Raw genomic sequence first — 20,455 nt, forward strand, 5'->3', positions numbered from 1 at the left:
ACTTCAGGGCCGCCTCATACACACAATGAACCACACACCATAAGTTTAGACACTGACCAAAAATATAAACGTTTGCTCCCATTTTTCATGAGCTGAACTCAAAGATCTAAGACTTTTTCTATGTACACAAAAGGCGTATTTCTCTCAAATATTGTTCACAAGGTGTGGCATATCAAGATGCTGATTAGACAGCATGATTATTGCACAGGTGTGCCTTAGGCTGGCCACAGTAAAAGGACAAACAAAGACACACGCAGTTAACTGCTTCATCTGACACCTACCCCCCCACCAGCAGTTTCAGGCATTGACAATAACTATATAGAAATAATCAATCTTCTCGCTTATGGTTTGATTTGGCTTTGAAATGAATTCTGATTACTCTATATGACCTACAGTCTGTTTCATAACCAGCGAAAAACTCCTCACACAGGCTTTAAGCATATACTGTTGCATTGTTTTGTCCCAACCTGATCTTATATGTGAATATATAGTTTGTATTCTGTATTTTAATGTGTTATTTTTCCCTAATGTCAGTTTTAAACTTTGTAAAGCACTTTGAGTCGCTCTATGTATAAATGGTGCTTTATAAACTTGCCTTGCCTTGCAAATGTAAGGTTAGAGCTACTTCTCTCAATATTGTTGTGCTTTTGAAAGGTTAAGATTATAACTATCATTTGCCTTTTTCAAACATGGTGCCTTTTCATTCCCCCCTTGTCAAAAGCTGCATATTTCATTAAAAGATAACATTTTTAGCAACACATGCGGCATATAACATGCTACATTTCAGTTACTGCTGATTCTATAGAAGATGCTTTTGAACACAGCCTAAAACTCTCCTCAGTGTATTGCAGTAGTAATATGGCATCAGGGAAATGGGTGGCTGCTCACTCCAGTATGTCAGTCGTGCTTATCAGCCAGCACCATGTCCTGAGCTCTGCTTCCTCTTTACAGGGCCACCAACACGTCCACTGGATGGTTTACACTGAACCCTTCATAGACTACTCCCTTGTGCTACTGTGTCTGTTTGCGTGTATGTGTGTGCATGTGTATGTTTTTGTGTGTACTGCTTCCCTTGGGCAACAACACAGCTTGTCTGTACTGAGACTCATTGAGTGACAATGCTGAGGCTGTTCCTCCCGTCCTCAGTCAAACACTGGGTGCCAGGGGACGAGCGATGAAAGAGTGAACAAGGACAAGTGGTCTCTCAGGCCTGAACCACCTTTATGTGAGCCAAAACTATGAAGCACTGAAAATATATAATAACCGCATACTTTCAGAAATTCAGATTCCTTACATAATAGGTTATATACTGCATTACTTAATGCTTTATGAAGCTGGTCTGCATTGAAGTAACACCTCCAACACCTTGACTCACTAAGTGCTTGAATAGAGAAGTACAGCTTTCGACATGGTATAATAGTAAGGCATGCCTTTAACAGTCATAGAAAAATACAATTTACATTTACAAAACATTTTGCTTTCAAATTGCTTGAATTTATTTTTTTTTATCAGTCACCCAGCAAAAAAAGAAAAACAAGCCCTTCAAAGCCTCAGCAGGGCACTCAGACAGTAAGACAGCATTTAGTGCTGCTTTCTGCTTCCTGTTATAATTAGTTAAAGAACCATGTACATCAAATACAAAAATATAGTTTTACAACATATAGTGCAGGTGTGTACTTGCATAGAGACACATCCTTCTACATGTCTCCTTGATTTTTTGACTTGCTAATCAAAGCTGGGATCTTACAATCATTGAAATCTGCAATGACCCCTTGTACATAACTTTTTCCATCCATTGTCATTAAAATAGCCTTTCTTTCTAACCTGTGCTGCAGTAAGTGAGGAAATTAAAAAACACTAAATTTGGAAGAGATGGTGGGCGAAGAGATGAGCACAAAGGATGTAAACTCTTGGTTTAGGTGACTGAGCTTTGTAATACTGAGGTGAACATAAGGTGAGCCTGGCTGTGCCCTGAAAACTGAAGAACTGATTTTTAAGATAAAACTTGCTCAAGGCACAAACCCCTATCTCACTGTCTGCTTGCAATCTTTGAATAGGATTATTATTTTTTGTGGTTTCTTGGTAGATCCCATTACAGTAATAAATGTAACATATTGAAATAGTCTCAATGACAGGCTTCTAGTAGATCAAAAAGCATATAGATTTTGAAAAGGTGAGTGAGTCCAGGGTAAGAGTGTAATAATCTTAGTTTGTGAGAAGGAAACTTGTGGCTTCATCTCTCGACCCACCTTTCCTGACACAGAGGGGATGTGCAGAAGGGCCTCTTCTCCACCGTCACCTCTAAAGGCTTCAGGAAAGATCCCAGGACAGCAGAAGCTTCTTATTAGTTTTTCACATTGCAGCCAAGAAAATTGTACTTGCAACAAATTACTGATGAAAGATCTGCAAGATCTACTGTTTGTGCCAGTTTGTATGTCAGGAAAGTAAGACAAAGAGAATGAGAGTGAAACGGATAACAGTGGAGACTGAATGAACGCAGTGCAAAACCAAAGGGAGTGTCACTAAAGCGTTAAGGCATAATTTTCTGTTATACAAGACTTGAAAATGAGGAGATATGAAAATAGTTTCATAAATAGTCAAATAATTCTTCTTCTAGGAAAACTCTAACATCATCGACATAAAAGCAGATATCCATGTTCTCTATTGGATATCATTGGGATTCCTTTGACAAATCGATACTGATACTGCTAAATAATACTAATACTGATAAAACCCCGTCTCAGGCTGCACTGCTGAGTGGTCTGCAAATATGACCTCAGGCCCTCACAGTGTTGCCCAGTGAAACCATCTTGAGTGGCTTCTCTTGATTGCCTGCGCGCCCTCCTGGCGGCGGCCCAAGGTACCAGACACCTCGCAAGAACAATGACAGGTCTTCTAAGCTTGTTGCAGTAAAGCAATGGCCCCTTGGCGGAACATGGCCGAAGGCTCCACAGGTATTCTCATCAGACAGGCTCGGGCCTTCTATTGCAGCCTGGACTCCAGCAAAGTGCAGCAATAGCCATGCCAGCCGCTTCTGCCTGCAATTTTATCAGCCTATGTAGCATGGGGAAATTTGCTTTAGCATGTCAAAAAGCTAAAGGTGTAGCCCTCCTCTAGCTGTTGTGTAAGCTCCCGCCATTATGGCGAGATCATAGCCCACATGTTGGCTAGCTGCATCTGGACAGCCATGGCTCTGTGCATCTTAGCCAACAAAGCATCCATCATCTTACAGTTCCTACTGGGGGAGATTGTTATACCCAGGATAGCCTTCGGAGAGGAGATCAGAGGTGCCATAGCCTGATCCACTGTGGGGAATGTGGCCACAGCAGATACTCTTGCGGTTTCTAGTGGCAGCAAACCACCTGCCATCTCAGGAGAGGCAGGTGGCCTGTGAGGGATTCTCAAGCTGTCCTCTGACATCAGAGAAGAGGGGCACAGAGAAGAGACTGGCCTCTTTCCTTTAAACAAAAGGCACCTTGCCTCCCTAAGCCACAGGGGCGGCTGGTGGTAGAGCCGGAAGATTGGAGGTTCGAGCCCCAGCTCCGTCAGGCTACATGTCGAAGTGTCCTTGGGCAAGACACTGAACCCCAAATTGCTCCCGGTGGCATAGCCAACGGGTATGAATGTGATAACTGATTGACAGTTGGGCACTTTACGTAGCAGCCTCTGCCATCAGTGTATGAATGTGTGTTAGAATGGGTGAATGTGATATGTAGTGTAAAAAGCAGCTTTGAGTGGTCGCAAAGACTAGAAAAGCGCTATATAAGCACTATATAAGTACAGTCCACAATTCTCTCCTGCGTGCCTACGGCACAGGCAAGACACGCAGTGATCATGTCCATTAACAGCAACATATTTATGCACGCCGTAGCCTGCACAGGAGTGACCATGTGCCAAATCTATTTCGCTTAGCAGAAATGTGAAAACGAAGCACAGTATTTCTTGTGTTTTTGTGTGCACTGTGACGAGAAACACAATGTGGTTTCACCCCTAACAATGCCGGGTTCCACCACCATCACACTCAGTCACGTAAGCAGGCACAGCCACATCACACACCTGCACAGTGCACTTTTTTTTCTCCACCTGGCAGTCTCAGCACACCTCGCTGCTACACACTAAACAATGCTGGTCTCGCCATGCAATACGCCTTAGCTGTGTTTGATATCTGCCACTACCTTAACCCTCCTGTTATGTTCATTTGTCAGGGGCAGAAATAATGTTCCTGGGTCAATGTGACCCACTGCATGTTTTATCATCCAAGAGTTGTCAGAAACCAAAAAATCCTAATAAACATTGTTTGTACCTCATTACTTACACGATTACTAACAATCCAGTGAATATTTACTGCATTGGTGTTATTCACCTTTCATAGGTCATGGTTCCCTTAGGATAATACACTTGTTTTTCTCAAAAAAATATATGTTCAAACTATTTTTATGTACATTGGAAAAACCTAGATATAAAATACATTAATTCACAGCACATGTATTTTTTTCAATTTTTACTTTTTTCCCCCTCACTGTTGATAAATAGAGATGAGACACCTCTTCTGTTCAGGGTCAAATTGACCCGATCACTGAAATCAAGCCAAATGACAAGATGATGAAAATGTGAAAAGTCTCCAGAGAGATGGAGGCTCAAAATATGGCCTGCCTGTTTCTGAATCCCACAGGCTGGCTGTCGATTCATCATTTGACTTATAGACCCCAGCCAGTATGAGGAGCCCCAAATAGGGATGTAAATGCGTTTCATCCAGTTCCTTCCACTTCTCCCCGAAACCACGTCTCCCTTTTAGATTAGTAATGACACCATCTGTATTATGTTTTTTGCAGACAGTGTTGCCTGAAGTATATTGGGGGACGAGATCCACTGTATTTCACCATTTTTTGACATGAATGTCTTGCTTGGAGGAAGAGGAATAGATATTTCCTTATGACAGTTCATAATCAGAATAAACAGAATCAGAATAGACCTCAAGATTCATCTTCAGACACATCCTCTTCTATTTCACTAGTGTGACCAGGTGTGTGCATGCTTGTGCGCATGTCTGCACGCGGGTGTGTGTTTGACTGGGGTGAATTATGGTGGGAGGGAGTAGGAAATACCTTATGTCTCACATTTGCAAAGTTGGTGTAAATTTGATACTTTGACCCCTTTTAGCCTCCGCTTTCACTGCAGGGTCAAACTGACCCGAACACTGCCTGTGTGATACATTTTAATTTGCTGATAACAAATGTTGATAACACCAATTAAGACCAGCAGAAGAAACTATTTTTCCTACATTTTCAAACTTTAAAACGGGTCAATTTGAACCACAACATAATAGGAGGTTCAAGACCCTACAAACAAGATGAACGAAAGAAATCCAGAGAGGAGGGAAATGCCAGTTCTCATCTGCATAGGGATAAATGTCTATCTCCTGTGTAAATCCTTTATATTATCTCTTGAGTTTCTCTCTACCAAGGACCACAACTTAGACTGCTCAATGAAGATCAAAACACTAGAGTGAACATGCGCTCCTGTGCTTTATATAGGAGAGATAGTCAATGCATTTGAGAAATTAAGATCACCCTATCAATCAATCAATCAATCACATCTTTCTATTCAAATACTTAATTGTATCTTGTGAGGTTTACTCTAATGTTGATCCAGTTGTCATCTGGATGTGTTTTGATGTAACTTTCTCTGAGCAAACAATAATGTTCAGTGTTTTTTTTTTTAGATTTGGACACATTGATTTAAATGACTAACCAATAGGTGCTGGTCACTGACGGTCAGCTACACAACATTCCCATCTTTTACTTCTCACACTCCACCCAATAAGGCTGCAAATTATCAAAAAAAAGATCACAAATCACATGCATCAGACACAAACTCAAAAACTGTAGATATGTGAACACACAAATTCTTGCATCTTTCTCTCAACCAGCAGACACACACAGTATACACGAGTATGACTGTCTTCCTTCGTGGTGTTAGCTGCAGTTTCGTCCTTTTTAGTGGAGGATCTCTGCTTTCATAGTCTGTGATTTTCTTCTGCAGTGCGGTGGAGGTTGTTGCTGTATAGTGCACCTTCACAGACAAGTTTCCTCCAAGATGCCCTATTGGTTGCTGTGGTTACCCAGGTGGCACTATTTGATGTTCATCTTGATTTTGTCCTTGTACATTTTCTTCTGGCCTCCCAGGGCACATTCTCCTGTGAGCAGCTGGGAATAGAGGACTTGTTTTGGGAGGCAAGAGTCAGGCATACAGATGACATGTCCAGTCCATCTCAGCTGGTGCTGGGCAATAGTGGCAGTGATGGTTGGTATGTTGGCTTCAGACAGGATGCTGGTGTTGGTGCGCCTTTCTTCCCAGCTGACCTAAAAGATCTTTCTGAGGCACCTTTGGTGATGTGCCTCTAGTGCCTTTCGGTGCCTGCTGTACGTGGTCCAGGTTTCTGACTGCATCCAGAATGTTCTGCAGATCCTCTTCTGAATGGGCCACGAAGGTGTTGCCATCAGCATACTGCAGCTCTGTGATGGAAATGGTGGAGGTTCTGCTTTTAGCCTTGAATCTGTTAATGTTCAAATGTTCTCCATCAGTGTTGTATAGAATAACATTCTCAATAAGTCAAACAAAAAACCTAGCTCCTAGATTAGATTCAATAACAACATAATCCATGAACCTCATGCTGTCTCAAATATTTTTAATCAGCATTTCACTTCCATAAGGAACTCTCTTGTATCCAACTCATCTATGGCAGGTGATTCCACTGGCTTGTAAAACTTCAAAAAATACTTCCCACCGTAGTTCAACATGCACTTAATGAATGAAAGGATGACTGTGGACCTGGACCAGATGGCATCGAGACAAACATTATGAAAATAGCTGCTCATATTTTGATGTACCCACTCTCCGACTTATTCAACCTTTCTCTTTCAACTTGAACCCTCCCCTCCGCCTGGAAATGTACCTTTGTCACTCCACTTCACAAGGGAGGTGACTTTAACACTATGACTTTAAAAATTACAGCCCTATCTCCATTATTAATTCTGTAGCTAAGGTTCTTGAGAAAGTATTTTTAATCATTTATCCTATTGTTACAGATTTGTCTCCATGCCAGTCTGGTTTCAGGCCCAACTTCTCAACAACTACCGCCCTCCTAAAATTTACTAATGACATTTATACTGGTTCTGAAGAAGGTAAACTCACAGGTGCAATTTTTCTCGACTTGTCAAAGGCATTTGATATTGTTGATCACTACTTACTACTTGACAAACTTCACTCTACTGGAATGTCACAGAATACTTTACTTTGGTTTAACTGATACCTTCATAACAGACGCCAATGTGTCAGTGATAATGGAAGTCTATCTGATTATTTGACTGTTGAGAAAGGAGTACCACAAGGTTCTTCACTAGGGCCACTCCTGTTCTTCATTTTTATTAATGACCTTCCTAAAATCTGTTCTGGCTGTCAAGTACATCTATATGCTGATGACACTGTAATTTACACGTCAAATGTTGACAGATCTGTAATTGAAAGATCCTTATAATGTGAGTTTGCCTCTGTTCAGAATTGGCTCTCTTCCAATAAACTATTGCTGAACAAGAATAAATCATGCAGCATGTTGTTTGGTACCAGACTAGGTTTAGGAGAAACCCCAAATCTAACCATTTCTTTCAATAACGGTTTGCCCCTTAATAAAGTGTCATCCTTTAAATACCTAGGCCTCCATATTGACCCAGTTATTTCTTTTTAAAAACCACAAAGAGTCCATTATAAACAAATTAAGCTTCTACTTAGGAACACTGTATTGCTCTGTTAACTGTTTCACTTAAAGGATGAGGAAAATAATTGTTACACAGTTGTTATTACCTATATTGGACTATGCTGACATTGTTCATCAGAACACATTTGAAACATATCTCCAGCATCTTAATGTTATTTACAATAGTCTCTGTAGATTTATCTTAAGATGTCCCTATCGAACCCACCACTGTTCCATGTATGAAACTCTGGACTGGTTACCCCTGAATACTCGTCCAGGCAACCAATTTTTGCCAGAACCTGCCAGAGTGCTTGATGGTTCACAGAATCAAAGGCTTTGGTGAGGTCTGTAAAGTGGTAGTAGTGGTTGATTTTGTTCCCGGCATTTTTCTTGCAATTGATGAGCAATGAAGATCATGTCCGTGGTGCCTCTGTTTGGGCGAAATCCACTCTGAGACTCAGAAAGGATGTTTTCTGACAAAGGAGGGCGTCTGTTTGACAAAACTCGGGTTGGAATTTTCCCAGTGGTGGACAGGGAAATGCTAGGGCAATTTCTGCAGTCTATCTTGTCACCCTTCTTAAAGACTGAGACAATGAATTATCTCTGAGGTGCATTGGGATTTCTCCTTCATCCATATATTTAGTTGCAGGGCATGGATGTGGTGAAGGAGATCATGCCTACCTTCCTTCAGGACTTCTGCTGGGATGCCATCAGTTCTGGCGGCCTTGTTGTTCTTCATCCTTAAGGCATCCTGCACCTCTCTCAAGCTGGGTGGGGCTCCCAAGCTTGCCTTTATGGATTGTTGAGGAAGTTTGTTTAGGGCCTCCATGTCTGGAGTGGTGTCCCTGTTTGGAAGGTCCTCATAGTGCTCTCTCCATTTCTTTGCCATTGACTCTTAATCCTTAAGCAACAAGGGGGGTTAGTCAACGATAGCTGGGGCCATAGACCATTTTTGTGGCATCAAAAAGTTGTGTCTGCAAGCTAGTGTATTTCCAGAGCCTTCTCTGTCCACCACTGGTCCTTCAGTTTCCTAACCTGAGACTAGGCAGATGCCTTTACTTTGGCATGGGCTGCTTTTAGCCTTGCAATTGACGTTGTTATGCCAAGTGATGAAGATTTACTGCTTGACGTCAATGAGCTAACACACACACACACACACAAAACACATAAACCCCTGTGCAGATCAAGGCTTATCCACCAGCAGTGGTGGTCGCCTCGTAGGATGGTAAAGGCTTGGATCCAAAGGACCAGCTTATATCTACAGATCAATGGCTGACCTCCCATCCAGCTACAGCCTGACTGACCAGCACTACGACACAGCTTAAAAGACAGCCAAAGGCTCTGCTCCGAGCTGCAGGCTGAATATCATATCAGTCTCATGATTCTCCCCAGAAGCAAGGACTCTGTCTTTTTTTTTGGCTCAATTATATTTTCTTGTCTTGATTGCATTGACAGAACAGAAGTGAAAACTTAATTTCAAATAAGGGAAATCCCAATCAATCAATTTGTTATTATGGAATCAGAATCAGAATCATATGACCCTTTACCACTTCTGGTAGTGTCAGGTTTTTCTTGGTTTGATTCTTTGGTTCATTAATGGCTATCTACCAATACAGAGCCTGATCCAATACTCAATCACTTAAATGTCAAGCCATCTCAGGCAACAAAATGCCCTTGAGTCATTTTTCAAGCACATTTTATCGTAGGGCAAACAACAAACAAAAAGTAGTAACATAGCAATTCTGTTAACAAAGCAATTATTTCCTGTTTGACTGTGTTTCAATATTTGTGCATTTCTCTCACCACTCTGAGGGTGAAGCAATATCTCATAGAGCTGGGATGAGTGTGGGCATTTTGTGGCTGTCAGTTTTCTAGAACAGGCTCCCGATGTACGACAACCACAGCACGTCATCGTTTCTCTCTCTTTATTCCTTCGCCTCAAGTCCACATTAAAATATGCATGACTTTGTGTTACAGCTGTCAAGTCTGTGGGCTCAAACTAATCAAAGTAAATCCTTATGAGAAACATCGAGGATAAACAAGTGATTAGAAGGCCAAGCTTATGATTAACTGTGCGAGAGAGAGACACACCAACCCACAGTTAGCCAGCAGAGCTTATTCTGCCAGGACAGCTTCACTTCCTAATCCCACCCTGTTTGTCAGCCCCTCCAGCCCCACATAGATCATGTTCAGCCCAGACTGCAGCTGGAGGTAACAGTGCTGCAGAAGCTGGAGTGGACGTGTTGCCTGAAGCTTTCGCCGTAGCTGCAGTATGCACTAGGGCAACTGCGCCCGATCAAAGTAGTCCACTAAAAGTGCTTGTTTTTACCACTGACAGGCTCAAATTGTTACTCCAGGTGTCCGACATTATCCCTACAAAAATCGTCCCTTTTTCTAAACAGTAAGGTCAATTTTGTATAACCAGAAACAGTGACATTTTTAGGTAAAGAAATTAGATGCATGTAAATATGTTCTACTAAGGTCTACTTACTCGATGGATAGTTGCCCGTTAGGTCCCTGTAGTCTTGGCTGCCTCCTCTAGTTAATTTTGGGCACATGAAAGAAAGTCTGCCCTGTTGATCAGAGGGGGGAAATCCTCCAACATGGTTACACAGCGTTGTGTAGTATCCGAGGTATCATCCCTGGACACCCCTGGCCATTGAATTCATATGCCTCATCTTCATCGTTGAAATTGGGTAAATATTCAGCCATGGCTTTTGAAATATATTCCTGCTACGTAAACAAATCATCTCTCCAACTCTTCTCACCACCCGCGTGATTTCAGAGCGAGATTTCTCCTTGAGCGATACTTTTGTATATGGTCACACAAAAAGCATCTTACTCTTTAAAAAAATCTGGATCTCTGTAGGGATCATTTCCGTAATGTTGTCGGAACAATCTGAGCCGACAAAAACAAGCACTTTTTATAGTGGGCATACTTTGAGTCTTGCTCAGGGAGAAGTCTCAATCTGAAATCATACAGGTAGTGAGAACACATTGGCTTTGTTCATCATGTACCATCATGTGCAATTGTCTAATGTTGCAGAGACTGAATTTAAGCTTCCTAAAGTAATACAGAAACTTAAGATGAAAGACATTTAAGATCTTTGGGAAATATTTTGATATTTTATTCTGAGGTATGTATATGTGAGTTAATGGACTGTACTTATATAGCGCTTTTCTAGTCTTTGCGACCACTCAAAGCTGCTTTTACACTACATGTTACATTCACCCATTCACACACACATTCACACACACATTCACACACACATTCACACACTGATGGCAGAGGTTGCTACGTAACTGCAACTGTCAATCAGATAACACATTCATACCCGTTGGCTATGCCACCGGGAGCAATTTGGGGTTCAGTGTCTTGCTCAAGGACACTTCGACATGTAGCCTGAGGCAGCTGGGGATCGAACCTCCGACCTTCCGATTGAAAGACGACCGACTCTACCACTGAGCCACAGCCGCCCCTTAATCAGTTAATCAGTCTTACATATTTTTCAATTCAATATGCAGCAGAATAATTAAGTCTAAAAGATAGGGATTGATTGAATTTAAGAACCTAAAACAGGTATCAACCTGAATCATGTGGGAGGTGTAGAAACACTTCCCTGCCTACCACACAAACTCGAGCAGATATGGAGCAGCACTCTCTTGGGGAAACCCAACTCCAGCTTCATTTCAGAATAAAAACCCTGCGAGTTTTTCACAAGTTCAAAGCACCCAGAGAGAGAAAGCGAAGCGGCCTCTGACCCTGTCGATATTCAAAGTCTCGGAGGCATGTGTCACTCTGAACGCTGCGCTGCATTCGTACAACCCTCTGCCAAGCTGATCACAAAAACCCCTCGGGGATGTGCAGCCTTCCAAAGGACGATGGACAGAGCGAGAGCGAAGAAAAACATGAAAGCAGGCAGCAGAGAAGTGGCAGAGCAATGCATTGTGGGCCTCCAATGTCCAATACATTCATCAGTTTAGACACAAATTCAAGAGGAGGAAAGTGATGGAAAATCATTAGGGTAGAAAATACAAGGATTCAAATGACTTGCTGCGGGCAGCTGGTGATTGCTTTGTGATGGCAGGGCCCAACAGAGAGCTGATCTAACTAGTGACAGTCTCCCCAGGCTGCAAATCACTAATTACTTATTAATGAGGAGATGAGGAAAGTCTGGGCTTTCAAAGTAAACACTGGTGAGCAAACGGAGAGACAGAGATGGTGAAGAAGGGCAGAAGAGAGTGAGGAGCCTTTGAACGTCACATTGAGACAGAATTGAGTTTTAATTTGAGGTAAGAAACTCAAAACAAAGGAGGTTTTTGCTAATGCTTCATCACAGAGAGCAAGAACATCAGTAAAACAGTTTTAACATGACAGAAAAGGAGAGAGGATGTACGGAGAGAGGGAAAGGTCAAACAACACAAGGACAATAGAGAGAACACAGGACAGGAAGGCAGATAAAACACAAGAAGAAGAACAGATAAGTACAGAAATGGAAATGGAAAAGAGACAGACCTATCTGTGGTGACCTTTACAAAGAAGTGAGGCACAGAGGAGTGCAGTCAGGATCAGGCTAATACACCGAGGAGAACATCTTTATCCAACCTTTTCTCCTGCTGATATTTCAGCAAACAATGACCGATAACAAACAGCCGAGACACCCGGCCTGTAAACCTGAACTGTGTCAAAGGTCAGAATCAGCTGACTCAAACATCTGACCTCAGCTAAATCCACTTCTCTGGTCATAACCCGACACTGAAGCTGCCTCCTTCACCTGCTAAACCTCTGAATAACAAAAACAACTCCTGCAGCCTGCATGAATCTCACACTTCTACCTTCACACTCTCACATATTAGAAACTCATTTGCATTCATCAGCAGCAGCATCCCCGGGGGGAATCAGTGAAAACATGTAGGATTGTTTAGTCAAAATTATAATACAGCTGGGGCAGTTTATCTTTGAAAAGCCCGTTAATTTGTTCAGGAGGAAACGTGTTTTCATTTGCATGTTGAATAAGGAGAAGCTGGAGAACCATTTTCCAACCTGTTCCACCTCTCTCTTCATGGCTAATGAGGCAGCGAGCAGCCAATGACTGATTCCACCGGGAGCCTTTAGCATGACAAACACACCATGACGTTACAGTCAGCACAGAGCAGAGACCATTGTATGTGTATGTGTGTATGTGCACCTGTGTCTACAAGTATGAGTGTATTTATGCATAATCAGGGATCTGTGTGCACAAATGTCCGTGTATTTTTTCAGCTGCTGCTATTGCATTCAATATAATTACATTAGATTAGTTTAGATTACAACAAATCAGCCAATTACACAATAAAGCAGAGAGAAATGGCCTCTAAAACAACCCTTCTGTTAGGGGGCCGATTTTGCTGAACAACTATGGCATGTAAAACAGTTGTGTTCAGTGAAAAATATTAACACCACTTTTTTTGTATGAAATTCCTGCATTGCATCTTTTCTGTAATTAATTAATTTGAACATTTCAAGGTGCTTTATCCTGGCAAAAGCAAGTAATCCTGTCAACTTTGTTAAGAGGATTATTATATTATTATAGACCACATTATTTTTCTGAATGTCATACAAAAGTACAGGAAAGGGCCAAAGGATTTAAATTTAGATTAAAGCTGGCCAGAGAGATTCTCAGTTCTCTTTGGTCACAAGTTACACCAAGTGTCACAGAAGAGAAGGGAGTGATGCAAACAGGGAAGAATAATGGGGAGAAGAGGGGAGTAAATCCAGACAACATAAATAGTCAATGATGCCTCAGCCGCTGGTGGACACACACCAGACTGACTTGTAAAGAAAGCTCTCCATAAACACACACACACGCCAGAGCAAAGGCAAACATTGGGCCACAGAATGCAAACACACACAGCAGGAGAGCAAATCTGAGACTTAGCATGCAACATGACTCAAAACGCCTGTAATGAATATGATCTTAACAAACAGTGGAGCCCTTAATTTCAGAACTTGAATTACACCAGCATTACAAGGATTTCTATTGCTGAAAGGGTATTTTAAAGTTTTTTTTATTATTACCAGGAAATCAAAAAGCTGAGAGAGCAAGAAATTAAAAAGCACCCTGTAAGATAAAAGCAAAGCACAACAAAGCTGATGTAGCGTTCAGATGTTCAGTTACAGATGTTGGTAAGCTGGCACTCGAGTTTTGTAAAGCAGCCTGTGATTTTCAAACTCTTTGAGGTTTAATCTTTTGGTGGCTAATGAGCTATTTTGAATTTGAGCTCCACGCTATCCCAACAGAAAAACATAAAGATGATGAACTTGTGAACGATCCGCGTGCAGCACTGGTGCAAAAAGACACTAAAGGAGAAATACTGCCTTTAAAGTCCCCATTTACACACATGCTGACATATGTGATAAACACACACACACACACACACACACTGCGAGTGCTAATACTTCATGGGAGTTCATCATCACTGGAGTGAGAGAAAAAGCAATGAGGCTGTTTGGCACATTTCCTGCTCAGCCAGGGTTGACAAATTGCCAAAGCGCTCTGTCACAGCTCCACTTTAAGGCCGCTAACTGTTTCCTCTGCAGGGATTTAGATCTCAGCATTAAAGTAGCTGAAATGCATATTCCTTACACCTTCATCTGCATCACGCAGCATGGAGCAATTACAGTCACTTTGAATGGTAATTTGTATGAGACAGAGCTCAATGAATCAACGACTACTTGTTGTTGTGTGCAATCACATCACATGAAATATTACTGAGACGGGCAGTTTTGAAGGTGAGAACATGAAAACAATCTTCATCAACAGCACAGAGGTGTAATGAAGGTGTTACCAGTCAAAATAATCCTCCTGACTGTCAAACATGCTGTTTGGAAGGTGTTCAGCTCCACAGAGACTCAAATTTCTCTCCAAAACAACTTGAAAGGTTACAATAAACACAAACAAACATTCTCTGTAAAAGACTGTATCTATTTTAAACCATCTACAGCAGCCAGAAAATCTTCTGGCAGAAGAGGATCCTTAAATAGAAGTATGATGTTTTGCATTGCCGCTGCTGCTTCAGTTTTCTAGGTGTCCCGAAGTTGCAATTAAACGACTCTGCATAAATGTCCGCTCCACATGAACGGTCTTTCACCCGTTCTCCTCATTGAGGAAGAGAACTGAAACAGTGACAGGAGTCAAAGGACAACAATCACACATGAAGTTGTGGCAACCAAATAAACAACAGCGGGACCAGTTTACTCCTCACACAGTGTTCTAACGGCAAAAGAAGGACATCTGACGCTCTCTGTCCACACACAATCATATACAGTTGTGTTACACAATGCAAACAAACCTATTGTGTACCTCCGTATGTCCCTGTTGTAAATTAATCAGGAAATTAAAATTAATTAACACACGCGGCTCCCGTGCTGTGAGAACTGAATTGCGAGAGAAAATATTTAACTTTTGTAACTTAATTAAACAGACTGCTGATGAAGACAGTCAACACAGCAGACAGAGAGACAGAAAGAGGGGGCGGGGCCAGCAGCTGTGCAGAGAGCAGAGGTGCAGGTGTGTTGGGGGGACTAAAGCAACTGTTCTGTTCTCATAGAAATCATTGATATATTAGATAAATTAATAACAAAGCCTGTAATTTTTGGCAAGGGCTCTCTTGATTTCTTTACATTTGTGAAAAAGAATATTCTGATAAGTAGACAAATGACCTCAATAAACAAGCTAAAAAACCAAACTACTGCTGGGCAGCAGACCGGCAGTGTCATGGCAATATTATCTGTGGACTGGAATATGTTGTGACAAAACAAAGCTTATCATACACACACTTTCTTATCTCTAAAACCAGAGATGAATCCTTGGCTTTGACGATTGCAGATCATTTTGAACCAGCTGTTTTCAGTTTTGTTATTCAAACCACAACAATACTGTGCAGTTAATACGGTACTGGACTATAACTGTGTAGCCTGATCTCCATAGGAATCTCTATTAGGTGTATTTGAAAAGTTGTATAAAGTAGTGTTTAGAAATAAAGATGCATTGTACTACATTAGTTAAACCCTACGTGATTAATTTCAAGATATGATTCAGACAGTGACTCAGAATTCCTTTTGACAATTCCCTCTGTCATTTGCCTCAGCACCACTTGAGTCACAAGTGACAGACTGGTGTCCTGTAATGTTGTGCATTGGGAGGTTTGTGGTTTGAGTTTTATTAACCAATGCTGCTTTCACTGAAGGTTCATGTGTCCAGTGATTTCTGCCTGTGTTAGTATGTTAAAAAGAAGATGAGAGGAACAGGGAGGTAAACTGTGTTCTCCCAGGAGGAGGCCAACTCACCTGAGGGTAAAAATCTGCACTGAAGAAAGCGTGGACAGAGCCAGAAAAGCAGAGAGTGTTTCTCTCTGTCGGATGGGTTTGGATGGTGCCATCACCACAAAGTTATTGTCCAGCTTCAGCTCTGACAGCGGCTGAAACAGCCTGACGCTCCCGATGCGCTGCATAGGTGTGTGCCCTGCAAAATATCCCATCGGCCTCTGCTGGTCTGGGCGTACGGAGCTGCCCTTTCTGGAATCCTCTGAGCTGCAGTCTCCGCTTTCCGTGCTTTGAACCATGTAGTAGAGCTCTACAGGAGTGCCCTGGGCTTGCTCGGGGACCCTCTGCCTGCCCGGCCTGACGGTGGGCGGACTGAACCAGCTGGCCAGGGGCTCCAGCTCGGCTACACATATGCCCAGCTCACCTTTTAGCCTGCAAGTCCCACGCACTTCCTGAGTCTCGTGAAAGGCGAACATCCTGACGCAGGGCAGCTTGTGGATGGCGCTGTAATCATCCCAGTCCCTCCCTGCAATATAGAACAACACCTGAACCTTTGGCCAGCTGGGGTGAATCCTCTCACTGATGATGTAGGTGTGGACCTTCCAGTTGAACGTAAAAAGAGGGGCTGCTGCTGATGATGATGATGATGCTGATGTTGGTGCTGATGATGAAGAGAAGGACGGTGAGTTAAACGGCCCTGGCAGCGTCTGCAGCAGCTCCAGAGGGACAGGCTGCTGGACAGATAAAGGCCCGTAGCTGGCATTGACAAAGGGCATCTGCTGGGCCTGGTGGATGAAGAAGGACTCTGTGCGAGCCTGCAGGCTGGAGTTCCTCATCAAGTCCTGATTGGCCTCTTGTAGGAAGAATGCAGACTCAGCATTGAGGATCCGGTAGCTGACAGGCAGATAGATCGGCGTTGGGCCGAACCTCTGCAGGCCCTCCAGGATCACCTTGCTGTCCACCACTGAAACACAGAGACAAAATGACAAAGAAGAGGTTATCTACCCGCTAATCTTTGCTTCAACAACTAAGGTAAAAACACCTGTAAGAATTCAGGACACTTCTGGTCATGCTTCATGGTACTTGTATTTCTGTAAGGAAGATTTATTGTCTAATCCCATCAACAAAACCTGAGCCAGGTGTGAAATCAAAGAGCACAATGAGAAAAACAGGAGGAAATAACTCACGACCTGAACGGCGTCAACTTATCTTTTCCATAATATTTGCATTAATTTGCATCATATCCACAGTCAGTTTCTAGTGGTGAATGTTAAATGGTTTACTGGAGACGTTTTCTAATGCTATCACTTTATGAAAAGAATTTGGTAGACGCAAGTCAAGACACTTGTTGGCTTGACTTGTTGTTTTTCATTATGATGCACAATTTTTCAGGTTTTCGATTTATATTTCTCTCATTCTTCATTATCTGCTTCCTTTCCTCTGTCATTCCAAACTCATCTTATGATTCCATGAGTCCATGGTCAGGTCGCCTCACGTTCCCAGCGTTTCCACTGATAGCGGTGACAATACATAGATTCCAGGAAGGCAACCACAGACTTCTCTTGTGATGACGTGGGCATATATACGTACACCCTACGGCACAAGTTTGTTGATATGATATACTCGACCTGCACATGTGCAAGACAAGTGCTTATCCAGTGCTTATGCATCACATCCGGCAATCCGGCATCCGGAAGAATTAAAATAAACATTATATTTTTCTGATTAATGGCAATTTATGCACACTGGAAATATAATCTTGCCTGTATGTTGAGAGTACAGTTTTTGACTCAAATGGCAGCGAGTAACACTTCCAGAGTACCTAACTGCCACATGAGCTGTGTGCCACAGCTGCTGCTTTAACTGCTGGCCATGTTGGTAATGCCGCCAAATCAGACAGCCAAACTACAATAACTATCACCCTGTTGTTTCCAGAACATCGATATACACCTGTGTCCTTCAATTTATGTCATTTCTTTGATTAACAACTCCTCTTCCCGACACCACACCTGTGTTATTACAAAAATGTAGTTGGTATTGTAAGAGTAATCTGAAATCAAAAAGATTACATGATACGCATGCAGCCTTTGTTGTCTCCCAACTTATTTTTCTGTCCTACTGATTTTGCACATCAGGTCATCTGACCAGAAAGCTCATCCAACCTCAGCAGACCCTGCAGGGCTCTAAAACTCGCTTCCTCTCCATCCTGCAAATCGTCCCCACCCTCTGTTTTTCTTCCCCATCATGCGCCAGAGAGTCGGCCTGATGGAGTCGCCCATGAGAGGACATTGATTTTCTCTCCTGAAGCCTCCATGCTGTTGGAGACGGGGCGTGGCATTGATTTGTGACAGTTCATGGCAGCAGAGCAATGACCTGCTCACCAGATGGACAGAAGCAGCTTCAGGCAGAGAGCTTCAGAAATGACCATCGCAGCTCTGGCACAGAGGAAGAGGAGGAAGTGAGGATGTAGTGAAGGTTTACCCACCTCATGAAAACCTTATTTTACCTCAATGTTTGATAGAAATTTAAAATCTGGAGGTGATTGAGATCAAACTTTTATTGCTTCACCATAAGTACTGTGCCTTTAACAATATACTGTAAAGACATTAGGGTTCTGCACTCTGATGAAAAACTTTATATATATGCATTTAATAATCAATACCTCTCATATTGGTAGAGTAGTTTAAAGAGGTATCGTGCATAAGTCTATTTGCAGTAATGGAGGAGATAATGGACAGCTCCTGGTGCTGAAATGATGTTTTCATTACCTGCCTTTCATTTATACGTCTTTGAGAGGAGTCTTTTATCAGAAGGTGCTGCTCTGACTGTAACACAGACTAATGATGGAGCCAATAAATCAATCAGAGCATTGATATCCAATCCTTCTTCATCTGCTGTTACTTTAAGTCAAGATTTACTGGAGCCACTGAGTGTATTTCTATATATTACACAGGTCAGGAGGTGGATTAAAACTTCAATGCAGGAGCATTAACAAGGCTTATACCATAATGAATACAAAAATCCTGAAATGATGGCCTTTGTCTCCATTGCAGCAATGAAAACTGTGTTTGTTACCCAAATAAAACACGACCATGAAGCTGAACCAAATTACAGACTCTATTACATATAATCATATGTATTAAACTCAAATGAAACAAAGCCATAATAATACAAATAAATGCATCATAAATATTAATATGTTACACTTTTCTGTCTTCATGTTTCACACTTTCTTCAAACTCCTCAGACTCCAGAGTTAAACTGCATTTTTATCCACCACTGCCTCCCTGATGGGGAGGAAGACTAAAGGCCTCCACTGAGACAGTTCACAGTGAGCGACTGCTGGAGCACAGTTTTGACCGTGAGATGGATGTTTACTTTGAAACGTGACAAAACAGAGAGCGATGTCATGTGAGGAGCAGGTGCTGAGCTGCCGCTGGATCGTGCTTTCAGTACAGTGAGAGGATTTTCCTGTCTCTCTGATTCTCTGGGGGACGTGACACACTGTCCTAGTTTCCATTCACCATGACACAGATTAAACTAAATATCTCATTACAGCAAAAAAAAATTGTTCACTTCAGATTTAGATTAAGTCCCTTCCTATGACACCAATAGGTCATCATAAATAAAAAGGCAAAGCTGGTGTGATTTGTGGCCCTGAGCTGCCCTTGGAGTTCATGTCTGCAGCTACTGTACGTGTAAATCATGTCTGCAGGACTGTTTCTGCAAATGAAGGAGGGAATGATTTGTGCAGAGAACTTAACCCCTGTGGTAAATCCCGGCTGTAAAGTCTTGTGGAGGATTTCTGGCCACTGCCGACCCCTCAGGATGCGGGTAAAGGGGGTGTCTGATCACATATCAAACATGCAGCTGAACTGGAGCAGCCTCATCATTAGACATTGCATTTAAAGTGTTTTCCAAGGAATTCCTATAACACTATAAAATGTAACTTCTAAAACTTAAAATGGTTTAAAAGCAGCCATGTGTTGCTTCAAATCAAACAGTTTTCCTAGAATCACCTGTTTTCATCCCTGGCAACCAGAGATGAACCAACCAAGAAATAGAATCCCCTTAACTTTCCAAACTCCTCTCCTTTTTCTTGTCTCCTCTGAAATCAATCCTTCGCCATGTGTGCATCTTTCTCTCGCTCCCTGATCAAAAAGATATAGTTGGCCTGACGTAACTAATTAATCAAACAGATTTTCTGATATGAAATCTATAGAGAGAGAAGAGGTGGAGGTGAGAAGACGACATCAGGAGGGAATGGAGAGGGGAAGTGAGAGGTGGAGATGATTGGCATGTTTCAAGACAGCAAGAGATGTGTATGGCCCTGACCCTTTAATGTATGATAGAACATTGTGACTGCCTGCTGTACAAGAGTTCACAGCTTCTCCAAC

At 42.2% G+C, this 20,455-nt stretch overlaps 1 protein-coding gene across 1 annotated transcript in view; it reads right to left on the bottom strand.

Annotated features, from left to right (window-relative positions):
* LOC138602375 (transmembrane protein 132C-like) overlaps positions 1–20,455 on the bottom strand; it is a 118,685-nt gene that overhangs the window by 66,560 nt on the left and 31,670 nt on the right. The window contains exon 5 of the mRNA XM_069673850.1: positions 16,083–17,022. Coding sequence (XP_069529951.1) covers positions 16,083–17,022 — 940 coding nt within the window. The remainder of the gene's footprint in view (positions 1–16,082; positions 17,023–20,455) is intronic.

The sequence above is a fragment of the Semicossyphus pulcher genome, unplaced genomic scaffold (assembly GCF_022749685.1).
Source record: "Semicossyphus pulcher isolate SPU_LCO1_2020_fin unplaced genomic scaffold, fSemPul1.0.p SCAF_22, whole genome shotgun sequence".
Classification (NCBI taxonomy): Eukaryota; Metazoa; Chordata; class Actinopteri; order Labriformes; family Labridae; genus Semicossyphus; species Semicossyphus pulcher.